The 25,268-nt window shown below is 42.7% G+C and overlaps 1 protein-coding gene across 1 annotated transcript in view; it reads right to left on the bottom strand.

The window, feature by feature from the left end:
• LOC137522040 (vitellogenin-1-like) overlaps window positions 1-25,268 on the bottom strand; it is a 337,455-nt gene that overhangs the window by 182,853 nt on the left and 129,334 nt on the right. Inside the window, exons 3-4 of the mRNA XM_068242060.1 lie at window positions 16,287-16,438; window positions 7,169-7,420 (exon numbers count right to left, since the gene is read on the bottom strand). Of these exons, the coding sequence (XP_068098161.1) occupies window positions 7,169-7,420; window positions 16,287-16,438 (404 nt within the window). The remainder of the gene's footprint in view (window positions 1-7,168; window positions 7,421-16,286; window positions 16,439-25,268) is intronic.

Raw genomic sequence — 25,268 nt, 5'->3', positions numbered from 1 at the left:
CGGTGCCCTGCATGCAGAAAGGGCAAGGAAACACAATGAAAAAGGCCTATTCTAGAAGGGGCCATAAGGATTTCAAAAACGTGTAATCGGGTTAGCGGGTCCACAATGGCAAAAACTTGTGAACTGAATAATAGCTTTAGCTTTAGATGACGAACAAGCATACGCCATCAGGTTTGGGAAACATACAGTTAAGTGTATTTCCAAAACGCCAGGCTGAGCTGACCATTGTTGGTTTGCAAAAAACGACTGATATTGTTCAAAACAATCAGACATGATAGATCATCTGTTTGCGCAGAGGCCGACCGTGGAGCCTCAGGGCTAGTAGCTACAGCCACAGGCAAGAACGATTTCAATGGGGCAATCACATTTGGACCTTCTCTCAGGAATAAAGGATAGGACAAGTGAGGTCATACTTGGACGCTGTGTGGAATATTGAGTCCCTTTTGAATCAACAGTATGAATGCTGAATTGTTGCGGAGTCCTGGGCTGTTTACTAATAAACCAATCTAAAAAAACCTTGGTTTGTAGCATCTGCTGTCGTGTTCAATGTCAGTGAAATAGCCTCAAACAATCTCTTATACAGCCAGGGCATGCTGGTCTCTGCGGCTGCTAAAGGCTTTGGTAGGAGGTGGTAGAGGCCACATCGCTGGTTTCTATGTTCTTTTTCTTGAATATGTATGTTGCAAGTATGGGAGAGGTTGTACAGCAGGTGGAAGAAAAGTAAGATTGGAGATCAAGCACAAAGTAAAAGGAGGTGGTAGGCAGACAGGAAAAAAACAGAAAAAGAATAAATAGACAGTTAACTAAAGAACTTGAGGAACCTTTTTGCTCAGGCACTGATGTGATGCATCAAGTAGGGATGGTCGCTGGATTCGATTCCGGACAGAATTTGGTGATTACGGTTCCGATATGACGGAACGGAATTGCTATAGCTCTAAAACGGAATTCCACGGAAAATTTTTAAATTCCACAGAATTCAAATTTATTTTCCCCACCTAACTAATTTCTACCTGATAACCTATCTCCCTCCTTCCTCCCAGAGGGAGGAGGGTCTCGTCTTCCAGGGACTTGTAGTATTTCAAAAGCCAGCTTACATACCTTGGCTGGGAATTGAACTCAGGTCTGAGTGCGTGGTAGGTAGCTCACTTCACCACTACACCACTACACCACCACCAACACTACATGCTGAAGCCAGCCTAGCATGTACCATTATGATATATCCAAGAGAAAAATTAGCTTGCTTAAGGATTTGTAGCATGTCAAAAGCCAACTCACATTGGCCGGGAATAGAACCCAGGCCTACCACTCTGTAGGCTGCTATCCTAACCATTATACCACCAACACAACACACTGCAATGCTGCATACTGAAGCCAGGCTAGCACGTACTATTATGATATATCCAAGAGAAAAATGAGCTTGCTTAAGGATTTGTTGGATATACAAGAATTGAGGCTAGTGTAGGTTTTAAGTAGTAAGTAGTGGTAGTGAGATGGATAATATTATGTGCAGGGGTAGTAGGAGGGATAGTCTTAGGTGCAGTGGTAGTAACTAGTGGTAGTAGGGGTGATAGTGTCAGGTTTAGCGGTTGCAGGAGGGATACTGTTTGGTGTAGTGATGATCATAATGTGCTAATTAATAGCTGTGATTAGTATTGATTAAAGAGAACCTGAGATGGGGGGATAGAAGAAATGTATACATACCTGGGGCTTCCTCCAGCCCCCTCTGGCCCGATCGCTCCCATGCCACCATCCCCTGCCTTCTGTATCCTCGGTAACGGGTCCCGTAAGTTTGACCAGTCACAGCTTACTGCGCATGCACGGCCCGGCCACGTGTGTGTCCCTGTCCTGTTTCTGCAGCTGGGAGTGGGTGCAGGCGCACTGCACATGCGCTGACTGACCCAACGTACGGGACCCATTCCCGAGGATCCAGAAGGCAGGGGACAGCGATGTGATAGTGATCAGGCCGGAGAGGGCTGGAGGATCACGGGTGTGATCGTGCACGCGCCCCGCTGAAAAGAGTGAGATACATGTATCTACGCCCCTGGTGCTGTAGTGAAGTCCACAGGGGCCTAGATGCACGGTACCATTTAAGAAACAATCACAATTAAAATGGCAGTTATGTTGAAGGGTGTTTAGGTTTTTGCAGTTGGTTGCCACTTTTATATTAAATCTGAGAAGTGCTTATGTTTAAGTGATGTATCACTATTCTGTGTGCTCAGTTTTTATTGCCTTTTCCGGTTCACACTACACAGATCCGTAAAACAAATCCGTTTTTATTGGACATCAGTTTTTGATCCGTGACCCTCTGTTCCGTTAGGCACCATAAATGTGAAAGATTTGTCAATCCGGAAATATCTCTCCATCCCCAAACTTGTGGTCCATTCAGTGGAATGGGACAAAAGCATCCGTTGCAGTGGAGCAATGTGAACGGATCCTATCGATTAACATAAAATCCGTTCACACGTTAGGATAAGTTCTGTTTTCTTATGCCAATGTGAGCTGGGCTGAAGTGTACTTCAGGGTCTTTTTAAACTAGTCAAGTAGGCCTGGGAGGCAGAGCCTCGGGATGCTCACAGCATTCCGCGGAATTCTATTTTCCGCGATTCCAGTCGGAAATTGGCGATTCCGTTCTGTCGACAGAATCCCGGAATTGCTATGCGTAATTCCGTCTCAATGCGGATTTTTTTTAAGCCAATCACAAGGAAGACTCTAGAAGAAGCTTAAAGTAAAACAACAAGATTTCTGCATGGAAATCGGATTTTCAGCACCAATTAGAGGCTTAACAAAAACCAACCAACAGGATCTCTGCATGAAAATCTGAATCATTTCAGCACCAATTGTAATTGTAATGACCGCCGCGGAACCACCTCTAGGTCCCATGGCTTACGCGACAACTCCTGCTGCTCCAAACCAAACTTATAATGACCGCCGCGGAACCACCTCTAGGTCCCATGGCTTACGCGACAACTCCTGCTGCTCTAAACCAAACTTATAATGACCGCCGTGGAACCACCTCTTGGTCCCATGGCTTACGCGACAGCTCCTGCTGCAAAAAACAAAAACAAAAAAAACACAGGTGGGACAGCCACTAGGAACTATGGCCTACGATTTATCAAAAACAAGGTTTCAATTGAGATTACTGAAATTTTTCTGTCGGAACGCAGAATTCCGCGGAATTATGCAAAATTCCGATGGAATGTAACGGTTACGGAATACAACGCGGACGAAATTCCGGAATTCTTGGGAATCGGAAATTGCACTTTCCGATCATCCCTAGCAGAGCCTACTGAATGAGGTCCCATAAGGATGCTTGGAAGTCCTCATCACCATGACCGGTAATTTACATTCACTTTCACAACAGTTAAGATCAACCAACATCATAGTATAATTTTGATCCAAAGGCAAGGACTGTTCTTTGATGCATCATAAAATACATTTTTCTTTGGTAAGCAAAGCCAGGCATGTCCAGGTTTGTAGTGTCTTGCTCTCCTTCGGATTCAAAACTTCTCCTTTGGACCAAAGCTGTTGAGCTGTAAGAGACTGAGCTTCATAGATGTGTCCTTTCCGCCACCTTATCTGTTACTTCATTCACGGCAGATCATTTTGCTTCTGAACCGACCACATGACAAATGTTTTGAAGAATTTGCTCTATTTTTGTTGTTGTTGCCAGGATGTCTTTGGTTGCAACCAGTGCTATGAAGAGCTCTTCAAACAGATCTCCCTGGAATAATGTTACCGTCTTCATCTTGATGTTAACATTTATATATGTCACAATGCTGTCCAATAAACGTCTCCATGTATCTTGTGAAGAACGTCATTTTACGGACAGCATCGCTGCGGTTCTCTCCATGGGCACCTCTACCCTCTGTTGACCCTCTTCTTGAAGATATTACTTTGTTGTCTCTGAGATGAAAGCTTGTAGCTCTCAGTCTCATGGATGACCCAGTGAACTTGTCACAGAGCGATCCAACTCAAAACTCAACCTACTCTGTTTTATGTGTGGGTTTTCTTTTTACCTTTTATATTACAATTACTGACTTTATGAAATCCCACTCTGCTTATTCAGGTACTGAGCATATTACAAGTTACAACCACTTAAAGGAAAGATGCAAGCTGGGAAAAAAAATCTACTTACCTGGGGCTTCCTCCAGCCCCTGGCAGCCGTCCTGTGGCTTCGCTGCTGCTTCGCTCCCAGCCGGTGGCTTGGGGTCCCCTCCGGTGCAGATGCCAACGGGAATCTACTGCACCTGCGTGAGAGCTGCTCGCAGTTGCGCTCACGTGGTCTGGAGTATACTGCGCAGGTGCAGTAGTTCTGCGTTTGCGCAGTACACTCCAGACCAGTAGACCACGTGAGTGTGACCAAGTGCGGCTATCGCGCAGGTGCAGTAGATGCCGACCTGGCGAGGCGGACATCTGCACCAGAAGGGACCCTGGGCCACCGGCTGTCTGAAAGCAGAGCCCGGGTAAATAGATTTTTTTTATTATTATTTGAATGAATAATATTAATTTATAGATTATTTACAATATTAATTTATAGATTATCTAGTCAGTGTTTGCCCATTGTAAAATCTTTCCTCTCCCTGATTTACATTCTGAAATGTATTACAGGGGGTGACATCTTTAGTTCTGCCAGGTGATCTGTACAAGATGTTTGTTACTGAGAGATCTATGCACAGAGCGAGATACTGCTTGCTTGGCAGTTGGAAAAAAACATTATTTCCCACAATGCAAGGTTCACAGAAAGGAAACTGTCAGGTCATGACATCACACTGTGGGAGGGGTTTCACTACAATATCAGCCGTACAGACCCCCCGATGATCTATTTGAGAAAATGTAAAGATTTCTCGTGGGAATGGGAATAACAGTCAGCTAATATAGTTAATGTTCCTCTTTAAGGCAAAACATTGATTTTTATACCTGTCTTTCGAATGTACTCTGCTGCCACTTAAGTTACATAGTCACAAGCCTTTCTGCTATATCCATGCACCTCAGCGGCTGATGTATTTATCCCAGAGGTTCAGATTAATTTAGGCAGGGGTCACACTTGTCTTTCAGTTTTCTACACTTTTCAGAAAACTGAAATACAAGAGTGATCCCTGCCTTACAGCAGCTAATGTAATTCATAGAGAAAACTGACAAATTGCGCAAGATGTCAGTTTTTTCTGCGCACAAAATCTGCATGAAAGTGTGACCTAGCCCATAGATTAACATGAGTTCTCAGTTGAAATCAGTTTTGTGCAGAAAACGCACATGAAAGCAGGCAAATGTGACCCCTGCCTTAAAGAGAATCCCCCATCCTCCCCTGTCCTCCTCCGTCCCGCGGTGGTCTCGCTACATGTCCACGAATGGCGGCCATGTAAATATTTACCTTCCCGGCTCCAGCACAGGCGCAGTTGCGGCTCTCCTCTCGGAAATAGATGGAAGTAGCCGATCCCAGTAGGGTCTGCTCTACTGTGCAGGCACAAGGCGTCTGCGCAGTAGAGCGGACCTGACTGGGCTCGGCTATTTACGTCTATTTCCAAGACGAGAGCCACAATAGCGCCACCCACTGGAGCCGGGAAGGTAAATATTGAACAGCCTGACATATTGTCGGCGGTGTCTTCCGAGCGGCAGAGAGAGACCACCATGTTACTGAGGAGGACAGGGAAAGCCTGAATAGGATCCAGAGGCTTCCCCCTCCCGAGGTGAGTACCTCCAGGGGCTTTTTTTTTTAGTACAGATTCTCTTTAAAGTACATCTGTCACTTCATAATAATTAGACAAAATAATAATTAGACAATCAGGACAGGACAGATCTTTTCTGAAAATAACTCAAAGGGTATCTAAAGTAACACGTGACATGATGACATTATGGTGTGTGTACAGTCCCAATCCCACATAGACCTAACCCTTTAATAAAAATAAGATAAACCTGTAAAAGATAAGCCACAGTATATTTACCTTTAACTGCTACCAGACTGTGCTAATTGAAATCTACGCCCTGTTTGGATTCTGTTATTCCTGCCAGGGTGTAGATTTCAATTAGCCCACCGCACGCCCCCACCATTACCGCTGATTGAGACGCTGCAGCCCGCTTGCCCTGCCATCGGTATGATGGCCTATTTCCAGGGCCGGTTCTAGACTTTTTTGCCACCCGAGGCAAACTTGTGAGATGCTGCCGCCCCCTGAGTATAATAACCCCCCCCCCCAGAATAGGTATCCTGGAGGGGGTAGCAGGTAGGAAGGGGGTATTGGGCACAGTGGTGGGGAGGGGGGGTCAGACCCCCCTCCCGCATCCGGGTCCCCAGATCTGCGCTCCCCCTCCGTTATTAAGCACAGCAGCCAGCAGCATAGTACGATCAGGCAGCGGGCGGGGATGACTCACCTCTTCTGTGTTCCACTCTCGTCAGTTCCTGCAATGCTGTCCACTTACAGTACAGTGGGCGGCATTGCAGGAAGTAACGAGGGTGGAACGCACGCTGGGTCGCGGAATAGGTGAGTCATCCCCGCCCACTGCCTGATAGTACTACGCTGCTGGCTGCTACGCTTAATAGCTGAAGGGGGAGTGCAGATCAGGGGACCCAGGTGAGGGAGGGGGAGTCTGACCCCACTACCCGCCACTGTGCCCAATACCCCCTTCCAGCCTGATACCCCCTCCAGCTCGGCGCCAAACACGCCCCCCCCCCCCCACAGCCAGGAAGGGGGTCACCCGACTTTACCGCTTGAGGAAACCGCCTCACTCCGCCTTATGGGCGGCCCGGCCTTGCCTATTTCATTGGCTCCTGACCCCGTGATCACTGTGCCAAACTCATTGATTCACATTGATCACAATGGCCCTGTTTTTTGTACCAGCGGTTTCTGGTCCTTAAGGAGCCAGAGATCACTGGTAAAAAAGTGGTTAAAGAAAACATTTCTTCATTATACCTAATAGAAATCCCTTAAAAAATACTCAAGTGTTAAGTTCCTGGACAATTCTAGGAGCACAGAAATGTTAACCTTCAGTGTTTACATATTATCAGATAACTCTCTGCACTTAGCAGTGCAGCACTTGCTGATAACGGCTAATTAGGCTGATCTCTCTAAATACACACAGAGTGAATTGCTTAGCAACTATATGTGTTTTCATGGTGTGCCGAACAAGAGCTTGGGTCTGCTATAAAGTAAAAACATTTATGAAGGGGGACACTTACCTCTTGCATAATGTATGCATTTTGATTCTTCTTGATTGTGACCTGAAGAATATTTACAATGCCTCTCAGGAGATTAGCCGCAGTCTCTGTTACACCTCTCGGTAGGTGTAGTTCTCCAACTTGACCTTGGTTGTACTCAAATTTTATTGGTTCTACAAGTTGCTTCTCCAGGGCTTTGGTAAGTTTATCTGAACTCGTGAATTCATCATCTGGCCAAATACCATTAAATTCTTCTATCTGCAGCTCATGAATCTAGGTTTAAAAAAAGTCTATATTAAAATATTAAAATATTTTTAATGACTTTCAAAACTTTTTCAGATAAATGATTAATAGTGGTTTATGATTAATAGTAGTGATAAATGCCCAAAATTAACCAAATATTCTAGTTTTTTTTTTTTTTTTTTTAATTAACAGACTCACACTTACATTTAACTACAATACCTGATGACCGCGTCACGACGATGGGCGTGACCGCGTTGGCAGCCCCAGGACCGCCTAACGCCGATCAGCGTACAGTCCTGGGGCTGCAGTTTGCAGGAGATTGCGCACGGGCCGCATGCATCTCGGAGCTCCACCTTCAGTCTCCCAGCAGTGATCGCCGCATGCTGATCTACAGCATCGCTGTACTGGGGACAGCCATGTGACACAGCTGTCTCCCTGTGGGTCACATTCGTGATCAGCAGTTATAGGCTGGCCAGGGTGAGGGAGGGAGATAGGGTGGGAAAAATAAAAGAAAAATAGACGTTTTTATTTAAAAATAAAGAAAATAAATATTTGTAAAAAGCCCCCCAAACAGACCCCACCAACGATCAGACCCCACCAACAGAGAGCTCTGTTGGTGGGGAGAAAATGGGGGGGGGGGGGATTACTTGTGTGCTGTGTTGTGCGTCCCTGCTGCAGCTTGGCCTTAAAGCTGCAGTGACCTATTTTACCAAAAATGGCCTGGTCTTTAGGGGGGGTAAAGCCATAAATAGTTACCTAAGGGTCTGAACTTTTTCAATATGCATGTCAAGAGGGTATCTTACTATTGTTTTTTTTAAATTATAAGCTTGTAAATAGTGATGGATTATTATTTCCAAATTCAATATTGGCACCATACATTGGGATAGGGACATAATTTAAATGGTTTATTAACCAGGACAAATGGGCAAATAACATACGTGGGTTTTAATGATGGTAGCATGTATTATTTTAAAGCTATAATGACCGAAAACTGAGAAATAATTCTAACAATTTTTTTTCTTAATATTCCCATTAAAATGCATTTAGAAAAAAATAATTCTTAGCAAAATGCACCACCCAAAGAAAGCCTAATTGGTGGTGGAAAAAATAAGATATAGATCATTTCATTGTGATATGTAGTGATAAAGTTATTGGCGAATGAATGGGAGGTGAACATTTATCAGATGCATAAGGTAAAAAAAACACTGAAGGCTAAAGTGGTTAAAGAAAGAGGAACTACAGTGAATGTAATAAAAAAAGTGCTTCATTTTTACAACAATTATGTATAAATGATTTGGTCAGTGTTTGCCCATTGTAAAATCTTACCTCTCCCTGATTTACATTTTGACATTTATCACATGGTGACATTTTTACTGCTGGCAGGTGATCTCTGTGGAAGGAGATGCTGCTTTCTTTTTTGTCAGTTGGAAACAGCTGTAAACAGCTGTTATTTCCCACAATGCAACAAGGCTCTCACCGTGTGATATCAGAACCATGGTCCTGACATCACACTGTGGGAGGGGTTTCACCACAATATCAGCCATACAGAGCCCCCTGATGATCCGTTTGTGAAAAGGCAAAGATTTCTCATGGAAAAGGGGTATCAGCTATTGATTGGGATGAAGTTCTTGGTTACGGTTTCTCTTTAAGTTCACATCATGCAAAAAAATACTCAAAATAAGTTTGATATTACTTTTTTCCCCTGCATATTAGTGCTTTTTCACTTGCTAAGTGCTGAAAAGGTATTCATTGGATACAATGAAAATTATCTCCTGGGAGAAAACTCAGGAGAAAAAGTTAACTGAAAAAGGGCCTACCAGTATATGTAAAACTCAATTTTTCTGTATTAGCAAAAATGTAAGGAATAATTTATAGATTATACCTCTAGTAATATTCTTACATTGAATGCTAGAACTACCTTATTGGATTTCATGATGAGTGACCGTGGCTAATTTCTTCTTGCCTGAATTTTACATTTTTGCACAGATATTTTCACAAAAACATGTAGACATGAGAAAACACATTTTTGTACAGATCAGTATACATGTGAAAATACAATCTCATGCGAAAACACAATTTTACCAGCATTGCATTGAAGTCAAAGGGCATGAGAAAAGTCATGTTTGCACAAATTTGAATGTACACACAAAAATATGGGTGTTTTCACAAAATGCTTTAAAGGCTCTTGGCATGAAAAAAAATGGGGGGCATTGGGAAGCCTCCCCGTGGCGCTCCTGGATAGTGCTAATGTAGCATGAACTAATTCCACAGGGCAACCGCTTTTCAGTATTGGTTTTTGACCCTGCATAGTTTGGCATGCGAAAGCAAATGCATATTTGCATGAGCAATGCCTCATGATAAGCCAATTAGGCCAGATTTGCAAAGCAAGATTTGTTAGGGTTAAACTTGGTGTTTGAGCACGCATACATTTTCTTGTGGTAAGCATGAAGAAAAAAACACCTTTTGAAGAAAGTTCAAATTTTTGCAAAATGTACTGCACAGCTTAAAAATATCCATTATACTTTTGTGACAGGCTCTGGAGTTGGTACAAAAATAATTCGACTCCAACTCCGACTCCACCCTCAGTTTATGAAACCACTGACTCCGACTCCAGGTACCCAAAAATTGCTCCGACTCCTCGACTCCAACTCCACAGCCCTGCTTTTGTGAATATTTTCGCTAATATTTTGTGTTGGATAAAAATGTAAATTCTGAAGTGAAAATGACTTTGGGGAAAAAACAATTCATCTCTAGAATTCCGTAATAATTACCGTGATACAATGAAAGAAGTAAGACAGAAACCAAATTTAATCCTTTAAAGTGGGGATGCCCAATAGGTCGATCGCAATCTACCGGTAGATTGCAACCTCCCTCTGAGTAGATCGCGGCTGGCTGCGTTCTGTCAAATTTAGCTGCAGCGTGGTTGTGGCTGTGAAAGTATTTGTGTAGCCGCAGCTGTCAGATTCTACTACCTGGAGCGGTGGCTGAAGGGGAGAGGCACGGCTGAAGGGGAGAGGCGTGGCTGAACGGGAGAGGAGCAAATGGTGGGCATCTCCTTTCCCTTCAGGCTTGTGATGCAAGCCATGTGACCACGCCTCCCTCAGGTCCATCCTGTTAGTGGCTAACAGTCATCCTACATCTTTTAAAGAGAGCAGAGGTGACTGAACGGAGGATTTGATGCGCACAGAAAGAGGGCTCAAAAGACTGCTTTGCAAGGTGGGTATATGGAATTTTAGATTTTGGTGCTGGTGGTGGGTGGGGATGGGGATTCCTTGACTGAGCTTAATGGAGGGGGGGTTAATGGAAATATTAGTAGCTCTCCTAGACTAGGTTATTTTAAAATTAGCTCACGACCTAAAAAAGTGTGAGCACCCCTGCTTTAAAGGATACCTGACCTGTGGAAAAGATATGAAAGCTAAGTACAGAAGTATCTTCTTGCTGGATCCATATACCTCTGTGTGTTGTTTAATCCTCTCCGTGCTGCCCCCATTACCACTCCTTGAAAAATTTGACAGGAAGCAACTGGTTTGCTGCAATGTTTCTTTCTATCACCCTCCTATTTCCATCTTTTAAAGAGAACCCGAGGTGGGATTTACTTATGCTAGTGGGGCACAGAGGCTGGTTGTGCGCACTAACACCAGCCTCTGTTGCCCCATGGTGTGCCTTCAAGACCCCCCTGCGCACCGCTATACCCCCCGCAGTGCTGGCGACACGCAGCGTGTCGCCAGCACAATGTTTACCACTCGCCTGTCTGTTAGCGCCGCTCCCCCGCCTCCTCCGTATCGGCGCTACCCGCCCGCGTCCCTTCCCTCCCGCTGATTGGAGGGAAGTGACGGGGCGGGTAGCGCCGATACGGAGGAAGCGGGGGAGCGGCGCTAACAGACAGGCGAGAGATAAACATTGTGCTGGCGACACGCTGCGTGTCGCCAGCACTGCGGGGGGTATAGTATATTTCATTATTTTTGCAAACATTCGTGAAGAAGGAGTATCGGTATTTTCACTCATCACTGTTTAGGAACAAATAAAATAGGCTTACATACAGTACTGATCGTAACAACAAAATTCCCAAAAAAAGAATACAACTATTTTATATATGTATTTTTTTCAATAAGGCCTATTTTTACAAAATGGCAGTAAAAAGTTGCCAGTCAATACAAAAGTTGGAGCTCTAAACATATATCACCTTTTTTTTTCAAAATAGTTTTTAAAATGTATTTATTTATACTAAATACTATACTATATCCAATTAATACTATACTAAATCAGATGAATAAACTGAAGAAAAAAATCACTATACATTCCCTTTAAGGAAAAAGTACACTCAGAAATACGGTTGAAATCATTTCTAACCCAAAGGTTGAAGTGTATTCCCTAAGAAGAACGGTTCTTCTAGAAATCTGGAAGCGCTTTCCACCTAGTAAACGTTGATATACATCGCCATACATCATGCCATACCCCTGGGCATGAGGGAGAAAACCTGCATTGCTCTATAATTGGAACAGTAGAACATGTACGTCCTATAGATGGGAAGCAGCTGAACGCCTTACCGTTAAAACTCACTGCCAACGAAAAAGTGAAGTCATTTTACCTTAATACTTTACACATTGCCATTCAACAAGGTTTGTGGGAATACAGATGGCTTGGTATCAGTCTTTGTGTTCTTTAACTGATCTCCAGTGGACGTGGTTGTGACAATAATACAAGAAACCTTTTCTTTTTCAGTGTTGTTTCTGTCACAAGGTCGACATGTGCTTCTCATTGACAGCAATGGCGTACCAAACTCTCGTACAAACAGCCATTGCAGTCAAGGAGAGCAATTTAGTATTATGGATTGTGTGTTGAGCTTCTGTGTCCAACATGTCAGAATCATGGCATCAGTCATTTCAATGGTTATTATTATGCTGGATTTGTGGGTAAGTAAGGTACACTTAAGTCAGCAGGACTTCAAGGGTAAGTAATTAATGTCGTTCTTTGTCCGTATACTGTAAAAGAATAGCTTAATGGCACAGTAATACAGGCTGATAATTTGAGGTTCTCACCATTTGTAATGGGCAATAGTGGACAAGTTTCAGGAAAAAGGGAAGGATAAAAACTAAGGTACAAAAACTACTCTGGATTGAAATGTTACAATTAAAAAACATTGGCCATGATAAAAGTCCTTTTTAAAAATACTGCATGTGATTGCAATTAATGCCACTATCACAATCATTATGTCAAATATCCTTATTTACTATCTGAATCTTAGCCTTTGCCTTGCAACACTAGTGTCTCTGATCCAAATCTAAGCCAAGACACTATCAATATGAAGTGTGTGCAGTGTTCTCCCCAGAATCTTTTTCCAGCCAGGTGGCATGAAAAAGTAGCCGGGTGGGGTGAGATGAGAGAATGCAGGGGCGGTGCTTTTGTGTGCAACTCTGCTTACAGCATAGGAGGAGGAGGGCCGATGACAGCCGGGTGCTCACCAAAACTAGCCGGGTGGAGCACCTAGCTAAAAGGGCCTGGGGAGAACACTGTGTGTGTGTGTTCTCCCTGAGTTTGTGTGGGTTTCCTCACACATTCTAAAATCATGCAGATATATTATTTGGTTTGATTTCACTCCAACCCCCCCCCCCCCCAAAAAAAAAAAAATTGGCCTTGGTCAACATTCATAATGAAAAAAATCTGTTTATTATGAGTATTGGTCAATACTAACGCCATAACACTATGACTATAATAGGGATTAGATTGTAAGGTCCACTGAGAAACATTTAGTGAAATGACTATAGGAAGTTAGGGTTTGGTTTTAGGAAGGGATAACATGAATAGGGGTGGTTTGAGTTAGATGTTAGTAAGGACTAAGCATGATCAGGGTTGGAAAAGGTCAGATGTTTGGAAGGGGCTAACGTTAGTAGGGGTGGTTATGGTTACATGTTAGTAAGGACTTAGCGTTAGTAGGGTTGGTGAAAGTCAGATGCTAGAAAGGGTTAACATTAATTGGGGTTGCTAGGGCTAGGTGTTGGGAAACAGGATTTAATACAGGACTCAATAATGAGTAACCAAATTAACCAGAGATTTTTAAAAAAGCTTTACCAAAAAAACATGCTCCACAGCCAAACTTGTTCCCAAGGGAAAACAAGACTAATTGAAATCCAACATATATGCCCTTGACTGTGAACCGGCTGATTTCGGCACCAGCACTGGGTGTCTGATTTGGGCACCTGGAGTTTCAGCCAGGCGACACACAAATTATTTTAAAAATAGTGTAAATCGGCTGCTAGCAATAGTTGGTGCCCAAATTACGTGTCCCCCGAGTTGCTACCACTTAGAGGGGGAATAGGAATCAGCATAGGACTGGAGTTTGTGCAATTGCTGGGTGAGATGTTTTTCGTCTTCACCCTACGCCGAGTTGGCCTGTGCTGAGAACAAATAGACCCCTTCACTGTGTGAGACTAGACTTTCTCAGGCAGGGGGTATCTTACTGCCCCAGATAATCGCTACTTTCCTTATCTGAGCCCAAATCACAAATGAGTAGGTAATACCAGATCACATATCTGTAATTAATATTGATGCACACAGTCATGTCCAATGTTAATGGTGAAAAAAAATGAGGCAACATATCGGCCCTTGTTGGATAGAGGGGGAAAAAAAGAATCAAGCTGATGAAGCGCTAGATTACCTCATCCTGAGAAGCTTGATGTTACTCTTTGTCAATGAGGTCCTTTCCACTCCCTATCCCTCTGATTCCTCAACTGGCCCCCTCTGTCAAAGAGTTCAACTGGCCACCTCTGTCAAAGAGTTCAACTGGCCCCCTCTGTCTAAGAGTTCAACTGGCCCCCTCTGTCTAAGAGTTCAACTGGCCCCCTCTGTCAAAGAGTTAAACTGCCCCCCTCTGTCAAAGAGTTAAACTGGCCCCCTCTGTCAAAGAGTTCAACTGGCCCCTCTGTCAAAGAGTTCAACTGGCCCCTCTGTCAAAGAGTTCAACTGGCCCCCTCTGTCAAAGAGCCTTTTCCCCCTAACAGTGATGAGCAGTTCAAAAGTGCACATGCAGGAGATCTGAACCGCGGGTTCACAGGAAGCGCTCATCCACAGCTGCTTTTTCTCACTGCACATATGTGGTTTGGAACTTGCACATGCGGAGTTCAGTATCACTAATCATTGCTCAGGGGACTTCCAAAAAGGCTGGGGACATGAGAATGGGAGGGACCTGCCTGAAGACAACAAATGGCATCAGGTTTCTCAGGATGAGGCAATCTAGCCATCCATGGGCTTCATTCAGTTGCTTTTCCACTCGATTCATGGGTGCCTTAAAGAGGAGCTGTCAGCCATACTATCTCAGAAAAATAAACACACATATAAGTAGATAAATACTTGCTCTACTTACATACATATGTATTGCACTGTCCACGTTTTGATTTTAGTGATTTTTCTACAGTAAAAAAAGGGAAAATACTTCTTAGCATTTCTCATTTTAACTGTGGCTATTTTGAAGCCAAACCTGATGTAATTTCCACCCTGACTCTCCTCTGCCTGATTTGCCCAGCCCTTCACTATATAAAGTGCATTGTCTCAGCATGAGAAATATTGGCCAATCAGAGAAGAATGGATGCATGGGAGAGGAAAACAGGAGGGAAAGAGGCTTCAGCCAATCAGGCTGCATTAGTTAAGTCTGAGGGGTAGTACAGAAGGAAAAATGGACAACCCAGCATGCCCTGCAACTTCACTTTTGTGTACCAAATTGTGTGTGTACCAAATAAGAGTCAGGTAAACTGGGGAATGATCATTTATCAACAAGAAAAGTAATCGTGATTTTAACTTTTGCATTGCCTGATTAGCATCCTTATTACTTGTTTACTAGATAAAAATAAAGAATTGATTTTTGATGTTATGCCCAAAAGTTACACTTTAAGCTTTCTTTCATCATCTCAAGAACCTTGTCAAAGTGACTTCCCATGATGCATCGCATCTGCATAAGAATAGAATTTCAGAACGTATGGGGGAGGGGCTGTTTGATGCCATTGTTACATTTTGCTCAGCTTACTCATCATGAAGGGGTGTGTCCAAGACCAGACTTGGGAAACCTAACTGCCCTGCAGCAGAGAGTGGTCTCTTGGCTAACAAGATCACAGAAGACAGATGGGGCTTGATTCACAAAAGGGTGCTAACTTAGTTAGCACGTCTAAAGCCCTTTTGGACACGCTAAGGTAGTGCGCGCAAAGTTTAAGCGCTGCACCAGGTGCGCCGTTTTAGGCAACAGTTTGATCTCCCCCGGCGCAACGTTTTGCACACATCGCGCAGCGCTTAAACTTTGCGCGTGATCAATAAAAGCTTTAGGCGTGCTAACTTAGTTAGCACCCTTTTGTAAATCGAGCCCATGGTTTCATCATTACATTCTGTACTCTGCTAGCAAAAAAAAAAAATTGCAGCATCCCTGTGGGTGATAGTTTATTTTATAATATGAATGTCAGGCACATTTCAAAGTGAAAATTCCAGCTTTCATTCAGTGCGCTATAGCATTGTACAGGGCGACATGCACGCCCACACAGCATGTGCGTGTACGTCGGCGGTTCAACGGGTCCAACTACAGTCTGGAGCACTGATAGCTGCTGATTGAATAACAGATGATTAAATAATAGCTCTGTGTTCAGTTTCTCAGCCATAGCATTGATCCAATAAAGGTTTGTTGTGCAGTTCAAATTATTTTCCTTTGTGTTGCCGAGCGCAAAGCAGAACAAATCCTTTAAGTCGGAGGCTGGTGGATAACTATCTGGCATATGTTAGAAATTGCATCAAGAGCACTTCCTAAAATAATAGATGTAATTGCATCCTGCTCAGGCAAGCAAAGCAGAAAATTAAAGTTTTCTCTTCCCTGGTAGTTTAATACAATGAGAAACTTGTGTTTTGTTTTTTCTTCTCGTACCTTCAGGAAGAGGAGTCTGGGAGTAGCCGCCGAGATCTGAACTAGGCACTTCACTCTGATGCCTGATTTTGCAAAGTCGTTCTCCGTTAGACCGGTCAGGACTTGGCCATCGTAGGTGAACGTAAATCTCTTGCTGCTCGGGAAATCCAGCCCTAGGATAAACGTGTGAAAATTGTTTTGTTATTTTTATCCTCATTTTAACATCGTTCATACCAGTTGAGTCAACCCAGACATCAGGGGCGTTGCTAGCCCCAAAGATCAGTGGCACGTGCCCCGGATCCATTGTGGGATTACCCGGATGTCCCCCATGGCAGAGCCAGGCAGCGGGAGGCAGTACTCACCTCTGGCCGCTTGGTCTCAAGATTCTGCAGACATCTTCTCTTCTGAGCTTCTCCCCCTAGTGTCTGAGAACAAATCAGATGCTAGAGCTCCTAGCATCTGTTTATCACCAGCTAAAGAAGATGTTTCCAGACTTGGAGAGCAGATGGAGATGACAGATGAGTAGATCCTTCAACTGTGCTACTCTGCTGGGGGGGCTTGGAGGGAGGAACAGTGAGGACACGCACAATGATGCATGCTCCCTATGAAGGCTCCAGGCACCACAGCTTCCAGCATGGTGCCACAACACCCAGCATACCCCATAGAGGCACCACAGCACCCAGCATGACACCACACAACACCCAGATTGCCCCATAGAGGCACCATAGCACCCAGCATGCCCCCATACAGGAACCAAAGCACCCAGCATACCCCCATAGAGGCACTACAGCATCCATAATGCCCCCATACATGCACCACTGCAGTCTTAGTAGGCCTTCCCAGAAAAATGTTGGATGAAGCCCCCTCCATTAATTAAAAAAAAGAATGCAGCATATTAGGCAGTGTCACTCAAACATAACTAGGAAAAGTTACCTGACTTCTGTGCTGACTGGTCTGGCTTTCTGCTGGGCGGGCTGGCCTGCTGCCCGATTATTATCTGGCAGCCCCCCCATAAGATTCCCTGACCTAGTAGTGGCACCCTCCCGTGCTCCCAAAGGCCTCCCATTGAGGCATCACAAGTCCCAGCAAGCCCAAATAGAAGAACCACAGCTCTCTGCATGCGGCCATAAAGGCATCACAGCACCCATTGTGGCACCAGAACTGCTGTTAAGTTCATGTAAATCTGGCTCCACCCATGGCCACACCCACATTCTGGTGTGTGTGTGGCCATACCCATTTTTCATCTGGCGTGCCCAAAAGTGCCCCGGATCTCTTAGGATCCCAGCAACTCCCCTGCCAGACATGATACATTTCGGCAGGCTGTAGTGAGGGCTGCGGAAAGGTTAAAGGCGCACATTTTTTTTCAGCGAAGTGGGTTTTTTTTTGCGCAATCAGTCCCTATACTTGGAATATATACTCTTGTTCAGTTAGCATAGTTTTTTTTTTTTTCCAACAGCATCCTAAGTTCTAGCCTCATCTTATTCTCTAACACTAGGTGGCCACACACCATACAATTTTTTTAGATATCTGTTCAATTCAAGAATAGCAGTCAATTTTTCTGACTGATTGTAACAATTCAAAAATCTGACCAAAGTACCACACACACCTATGTTCAATTTTTCCACAAGCATGCATAAAATAATTGAAAGCTCACAAAATATTGATTGGAACTGTACATCAAGTAACTGACAATCCTTCACACACCATACAATTCTTGATAAAGTTGGACTTACATTTCCAACATGTTCAATCTCCAAAAATCGAAAAAAAAAAGGAAATTTGATCAGATTTTTCAATCTAAAACAAAAAAGCTCTCGATTTTTTTCGGGACAACCGATCAAAATTATCGATTGGTAAAACATTGGATCTTTTAATTGTATGGTGTGTGGCCACCTTAACCCTTTCACCCATACACCTAACACCAACATTCCTGCCAATACTCCTAACATTAACCAGCCTAAGACTAACTGATATGCCTAACACTCACCCACTGCTAGTGGTACACCTAACACTACCCCTCGTACAGGTACACCTAACACTAGCCTCCCTACTACTACACCTAACATTAGCTGGCCTAACACTTATACAGGTGGAGGTAAAAAGACTGAAGTCTTTTGCCACCAACTGAATATTCTTGCTAATGCACCATAACACTGTCCTATAGGAATGAGCAAGAATTTTGCATAATTCACAATTACAATGCAAAATTGTAATGCAAAATTTCGGGAAAAATTGAAATTCATTTGGTATGTAAATGCAATCGGGAATCATTATTTTGCAATTTCTCATCATTTTTGCGTACTGTAGTGCCAACTTTAGTGGGTAATAGCAAAGCCCTCATACATGAGCAGCATGGTGGCATAGTGGGTAGAATTCTCGCCTTGCAGCGATGGGTCCCCGATTCAAATCCCAGCCAAGGCACTATCTGCACGGAGTTTGTATGTTCTCTCCGCCTGCATGGGTTTCAAGGCACTCTGGTTTCCTCCCACATCCCAAACACATACAGATATGTTAATTGGCATCCCCCTAAATTGGCCCTAGGCTATGATACATACACTACACAATACATATATGGACATATGACTATGGTAGGGATTAGACTGTGATCCCCTCCGAGGGACAGTTAAAGTGGTCTGAAAGCCAGCATTTCTAATTTACTCTAAAAGATTCCTCACAGCTTGAAAGATACTATCTCAGATTTTTTTTTTCAGAACATCACTGGAATGGTTAAACAAAGCACTTTGTTCTGCTATTCAGCTTCAAATCCGCATCCGAACTGGAGATAACAGTATTTTTGTTTACATTCCAATGTTGTTAGAGTGTGTGTAAACACAGTGTAACAAGTGAAAAGGAGCTCTCTGTGAAGCTCTCTGTGCTTCAGGCACATACAGTTCAGAAACGCTCATTAGTAGATGTTAATATATAATAAAAAGCAGTTTAAAATAAAATGCAATACCAGCTTTCAGCTTTCAGGGCACGATAAACTACACTTTGGGAGCTTTTAATTTGTAAATAGACATATGAAAACTGTATGAGTAATAAAAAGTAGGAAAAATCATTTTTATTGAATGTTATGTCGGAGTTTCAGACCACTTTAAAGTGAATGGGAACCGAATTAAAAAAAATGAGACAGATACTTACCCAAGGAGAGGGGAGGCTCTGGGTCCTATAGAGCCTTCCCACTCCTCTCCTGGTCTCCTCGTTCCAGTGCTAGCTCGCCCGGTAGCAGTATTTGACTAAATTAGTCAAATACTGCTTTACCCAGCCGAAGGAGGCTTCAGAAGTCTTCAGGGAGCCCGAGTGCTCCTGAAGAAGGGCCGCCCTGTACTGCGCCTGCGCAAGCGCGCTCTCTTGCACGCACACGCCTGTGCGGTATGGAGCCGCACGTCTTTGGGAGGACACGGCTTCCGAAAACTTCCAAATACCCTTTCGGCGGGGGATTGAAACGGGGGGGGGGGGGGGGGGGAACAAGCACAGGATAGAGAGCAGCGAGAGAGGAGACGGAAGGCTCTATATGACCCAGAGCATTCCCTCTCCTTAGGTGAGTATTTGCTTCATTTTTTTTTTAAATGCGGTTCCCATTCACTTTAAGTAACAAGACAATATACTCTGTACAATATAGCTACGTATGTAAAGTGCAAATAAGACAAAAAAATGAATTTTTCAAAAAGACCTTTTACTTCTGAGTTAATTGATTTAAAAAATGCAAAGGAAAAATGGCTATTATTAATCTGAGAGCACTGAATGACAGGTTCTGGGCAGGTCCATCTCCTCATAGGGGATTCTCAAGATTTATTTTATATTCAAAAACACTCCTTGAACAGCAGAATCAGTGGGGTAGCAATAAGGGATGCAGAGGTTGTCACCGGGGCCGAGGGGCCTCCCTCAATGGCAGCATTAGTTCTTTATTGGTTCAGTGATAATTATTCCTCATGCAAACATAAAAAAGTGTTTAAAAAGGGGATTGCCGCAAGTAGAATATTGCTACAATTAGCTAACCCTAACTTCATCCCCACACAAACACCCTAACACACATAGCATAGATAGTATATTTGATAATGTAAAATCTGTACATACAAACAAAATAATATGACAAAAACTATAACGTTGCAAGTTTCTAAAACAATAACATATTTCAAAAACTTCAATGTTCTAAAATCTAAATGTTCAAAACGATATTTATCCCGAACTTTTTTTCTGCTTTGGGCGCCGTATTAGCGATAAATGCAATAGAGTCTATGGTGGCGCCCATATCTCAGCCCGCGCCCTTTTTCATGCTTCCGGAAAAATGGTTTTTAAACTAATTTTTGGGAGTTTAAAAACATTTTTCCTTTGCATTTTTAAAATTGGATTTCTCAAAAATCACACAGTCTTTTTATAAAATTATTTTTTGACTTATTCCTACTACTCCTACGACTTTATAACAACATTTTCATCCCTATTTCTCTTGTATCCTATAAGTTTCTATACCTGTTCTAATGTGGTCTGGATTACTGCAGCCTTCTCTATTTGCACTGTCTCTGTAATATATCTAATCTTCTTTTCTATGTCAAGCGTTGTCGACCCAGGGAGGAATGTGCTGCCTCTGCTGTGATAGGGAGAAGTTATGCACGCCCCCTCCAGGCTCTGTGTGCTTTGTTTACTACTCACAGATGGAGCTCTCCGAGGGGGAAGGGAGCTGCCTGTCTCATGCTGAGAACTGTAGGAATCACAGACTGGAATGCAGATAATTCTCTATGTAATAAAAACTTGTAGTATACAGTAACATGAGATATATATATATATATATATATATATATATATATATATATATATATATATATATATATATATATATATATATAATTATTATTATAATTTAGTATTTATATAGCACCAACATTTTCCACAGTGCTCTACAGAGTATATTGTCTTGTCACTAACTGTCCCTCAGAGGAGCTCACAATCTAATACCTACTATAGTCATAGGTTTATGTGTGTATCGTAGTCCAGGGCCAATTTAGGGAAAAGCCAATTAACTTATCTAGGAGATATATATATATATATATATATATATATATATATATCACTTCCTGGTTAACGGCCATGCTTTTTGTTTGCAAACACTGCCTAAAACTGGTGATTGAAAGCCAGGATCGTGGTGAGGAGCGGCGGAAATGGCAAAGAGGGGCCCAGGAGAACATAATGAATAGAATGGTATGCTTTTTATTGTAAGAATTTGAGAGTACAGATTCTCTTTAAAGAGACACTGAAGCGAAAAAAAAAAAATGATATAATGAATTGGTTGTGTAGTACGGATAATTACTAGAACATTAGAAGCAAAGAAAATATTCTCATATTTTTATTTTCAGTTATATACAGTAGTTTTTTTTTTATATCATTGCATCATTCTCTAATTTTAGCAGTTTACACACTACTCATCATTATAAATGATTTTACAGCGTATCAGTGAACTTTTGAACCCTCCTCTGCAGAAAAAAAGAAGATACAATGCCTGAATGTTGAGATAATCAGCTTCAGAAGACAGAGCTCTCTGCGACTTTGAAAGTTGTGGAGCTCAATGGCTCTTTTTGTATATATAACAACTGGAGTTTCTTAACTCTTCCTGTACTGGAAACAATATTAGACTAAAGTCTCTGCTCCAAATGTTTTATTTCTTAGCTGTACTACACATACCAATCATATCATAATTTTTTGTTTCGCTTCAGTGTTTCTTTAACATACGTAGTGTGACGTTACCATGTTTTGCTATAGCTTTGCTATTAACAGCTAACGTCGGCACAAAATTACGTGAAAATTATGCAAACATTACGTGTGGTTTACACATAATCAGTTGAATGTCCAAATCGTAATTACATATGGAATGGTTGTACTTGCAAAAATGTATGCGAAATTTCACATAATTGGAATTAGCAGATTATGATTAGAGATGTTGGAAATGGTTCCCGAACCGTTCGCCGGCGAACATCTCAGCATCTCGGGGCCCTGTACTACTTCCGGGTCGCTATGACCCGGAGTAGTACGCCTGCTCTGGCCTGGCGGTGCGCGTCCTAGATCGCGCTCCTGTTGTCGGGCACTTTCTACGCATATGAGTGACATCATGAGTGACGTCACGCTTATGCACAGAGAGTGCCCAGCAACAGGAGCGCGATATAGGACGCGCACCGCCGGGCCAGCGCAGGCGTACTACTCCAGTTCATAGCGACCCGGAAGTAGTACAGGGCCCAGAGAGATTTGCCTGGCAAACGGTTCGGGCCATTTCTAATTATGATCATCGCTATCATAACCACTATCACAAGGTTGGAAAAGGAGCACCTGGATTAACATGTAATCGTGGTGCCCTTGTGATCAGCAAATCACGAGGAATCACGGCAAATGCGACTGGGAGAAATAGCAGAAGGGGAGGTTTGATGAGGGGCTAAAAGACCTGTTATACCATAATAAATAAGCCCCTATAAGTATAACAATTTAATTTTTTGCAAAAGTGACACTTTTTGCCCAGCTGTGGCCCTAGTACATTGGCAGAGAGTACCAGAGTTCGCTGGCTGTCTATATGTGCCCTTAGGCATCTATAATTTAGCTATAGACACGTGGATTATAGCTGTCATATTTAATATGCCTGTTGGAAGAAACGGTAGTGGTTTTGTCTGCAAATCACTGAAAATTGTGCTATAACTTAAATGGCAACTGTAACGAGAGGGATGTGGAAGCCAGGGCCGGCGCTACCATAGAGGCAAAGGAGGCAATTGCCCCAGGGCCCCAGAGTTTGTAGGGGCCCCCAGTGGCTACACGAAGAAAAAACATTTTTTCAAAAAGAATAGTATAGTTTTTGAAAAAAATCGATTTTACGGGTTTGAAAGGAAAAAAATACACATTTAAAAACCCGCCGACTTTAACGGTTAATAGCAAATCCACCTTAAATGGTAGAAACCCCCACATTTGCAGGATATGTTAAGGACATCATTGGGGATAAGAGGAAAAAAACAATTTTTCAAAAAGACGTTATAGTTTTTGAGAAAATCGATTTTAAAGTTTTGAAGGAAAAAAGTATACTTTTAAGTGCGGTAAATGTCACTTTTAGTAGCAAACCTAACGGTAGTGTAATTTTACATGTATCAAAAGAAAGAGCTATACATTTCCTGACGGGGTTTCCAGGGGTCCATTTGCAGTACGTATGGACCTCCTGGAAACCCCTCCCCAGCCATAGCGCTTTGGCCAGGGATCGCTATACAGCCGCAATATGGCTGTATGAAGATCCCTGGCATTTTTTTCCCTAATTATATTTTCTTATGTTTAGAGTGTGGGAAATTTTTTTTCTAAAAATGATGTCCTGAAACTTTTTAACCCCTTGTCCCCCATGCAGACTGGGGTAGCCAGAATGTGGAGCTCCGACCGATTGGGGCTTCACACCCTGACTATACCAGCTGCAAAAAAAGGTCCTTTAATGCCGGGGTATCTGTTGAGGGACCCCCCAGGTTTATTTTGCCCTGGGGCCCCATTTTTTGCTTAAACTGGCCCTGGTGGAGGCTACCATATTTATTTCCTTTTAAGCAATACCAGTTGCCTGGCTGTCCTTCTGATCCTCTGCCCCTAATACTTTCAGCCACAGACCCTGAACAAGCATGCAGCAAATCAGGTGTTTCTAACATTATTGTCAGATCTGTCAAGATTGGCTGTATGCTTGTTTCTGGTGTTATTCAGACACTACTGCAGCTAAATAGACCTGCAGGGCTGCCAGGCAACTGGTATTGTTTAAAAAGAAATTAAAATGTCAGCCTTCGCATTCATCTCAGTTCAGGTGCCCTTTAATACTGTCATCCAAAAAGAACTAATGTCAGAACTGAATTCATTAATAGGAGCAAAGAAGAAGCAAGTAGAAAAATATATGTATATTTGCTTACCGTAATGTAGATCTGGACTCCCTTAACAAATAAAAAAAATATCTATACATTTTTTAAAAAGTTTCTATAATGCAGCAATATTGTTATATTGCGTTTACCGTATATTATATAAATGACATATTTATTACAAACAGTTCATTGGTACATACCAGCAGCCAAAGCCACGCTCAGAGCCAAAACGATGGCCCACATCCTGCTGAATGACAGAGGTCATCTCTATCTGGGCATTTTTATAGGACAGGTCATCATCAGGGTCATGTGACATTGTAAAGAGATAACACAATGATGAACAAACAGCCTGCGCAAGGCAAGGGTTTAAAGAGTACTTTCAAATGTATGATTCAACTATTTTTTTTTTTTAAACTAGTGGTTACTTTAAATTGCCACAATATAGCACAAAATGTATTCTAGGTGCAGTTTGCGTTAAACAGCTAATTGCTGTTCCAATGCACAGTGCAGATAAGCACTAATACTGTGATTTTTCCGGGAATTTGAAAAGTATTAAAAATGATGACATTATGGTGGTTTTCTACGGGTGTGAACTGAGTAAATGCAGCTTGAGCTAGATCTCCAGTGTCTTTCTTCATCTGCTTTGCAATAGTGTGGTCTTGAGGGAAATCTCTGGCAATAGTTAAAATCCTTCAGCAGACAGTGTTTATTATATAATGTGAAGTATACATAGGCTGTAATACAGCAGCAAAAGAGTTTCAGAAATGTCTTGCCATTGGTCAGACTGGGAGAGGGGGGCTAGGGCAGCTATGCAAACGAGGGTGGAGTGAAGCTTATCTCTTAAAGAGAAACCGTAACCAAGAATTGAACTTCATCCAAATCAGTAGCTGATACCCCTTTTCCCATGAGAAATATTTTCCTTTTCTCAAACGGATCATTAGGGGGCTATGTATGGCTGATTTTGTGGCGAAACCCCTACCACTGTGTGATATCACCGCCTCACAGCGCTGAGGTAATGACATCACACTGTGGGAGCCTTGTTGCATTGTGGGAAATAACAACTGTTTACAATTGCCGAAAAAGCAAGCAGCCTCTCCTTCCAGTGACATTACCTGCCAGCAGTAAAAAGTCACCATGTGATAAATGTCTGAAT

The sequence above is a fragment of the Hyperolius riggenbachi genome, chromosome 6 (assembly GCF_040937935.1).
Source record: "Hyperolius riggenbachi isolate aHypRig1 chromosome 6, aHypRig1.pri, whole genome shotgun sequence".
NCBI classification, from domain to species: domain Eukaryota; kingdom Metazoa; phylum Chordata; class Amphibia; order Anura; family Hyperoliidae; genus Hyperolius; species Hyperolius riggenbachi.
The sequence above is the reverse complement of the archived record's forward strand: the minus strand, read 5'-3'. Positions and strand labels throughout refer to the sequence as shown.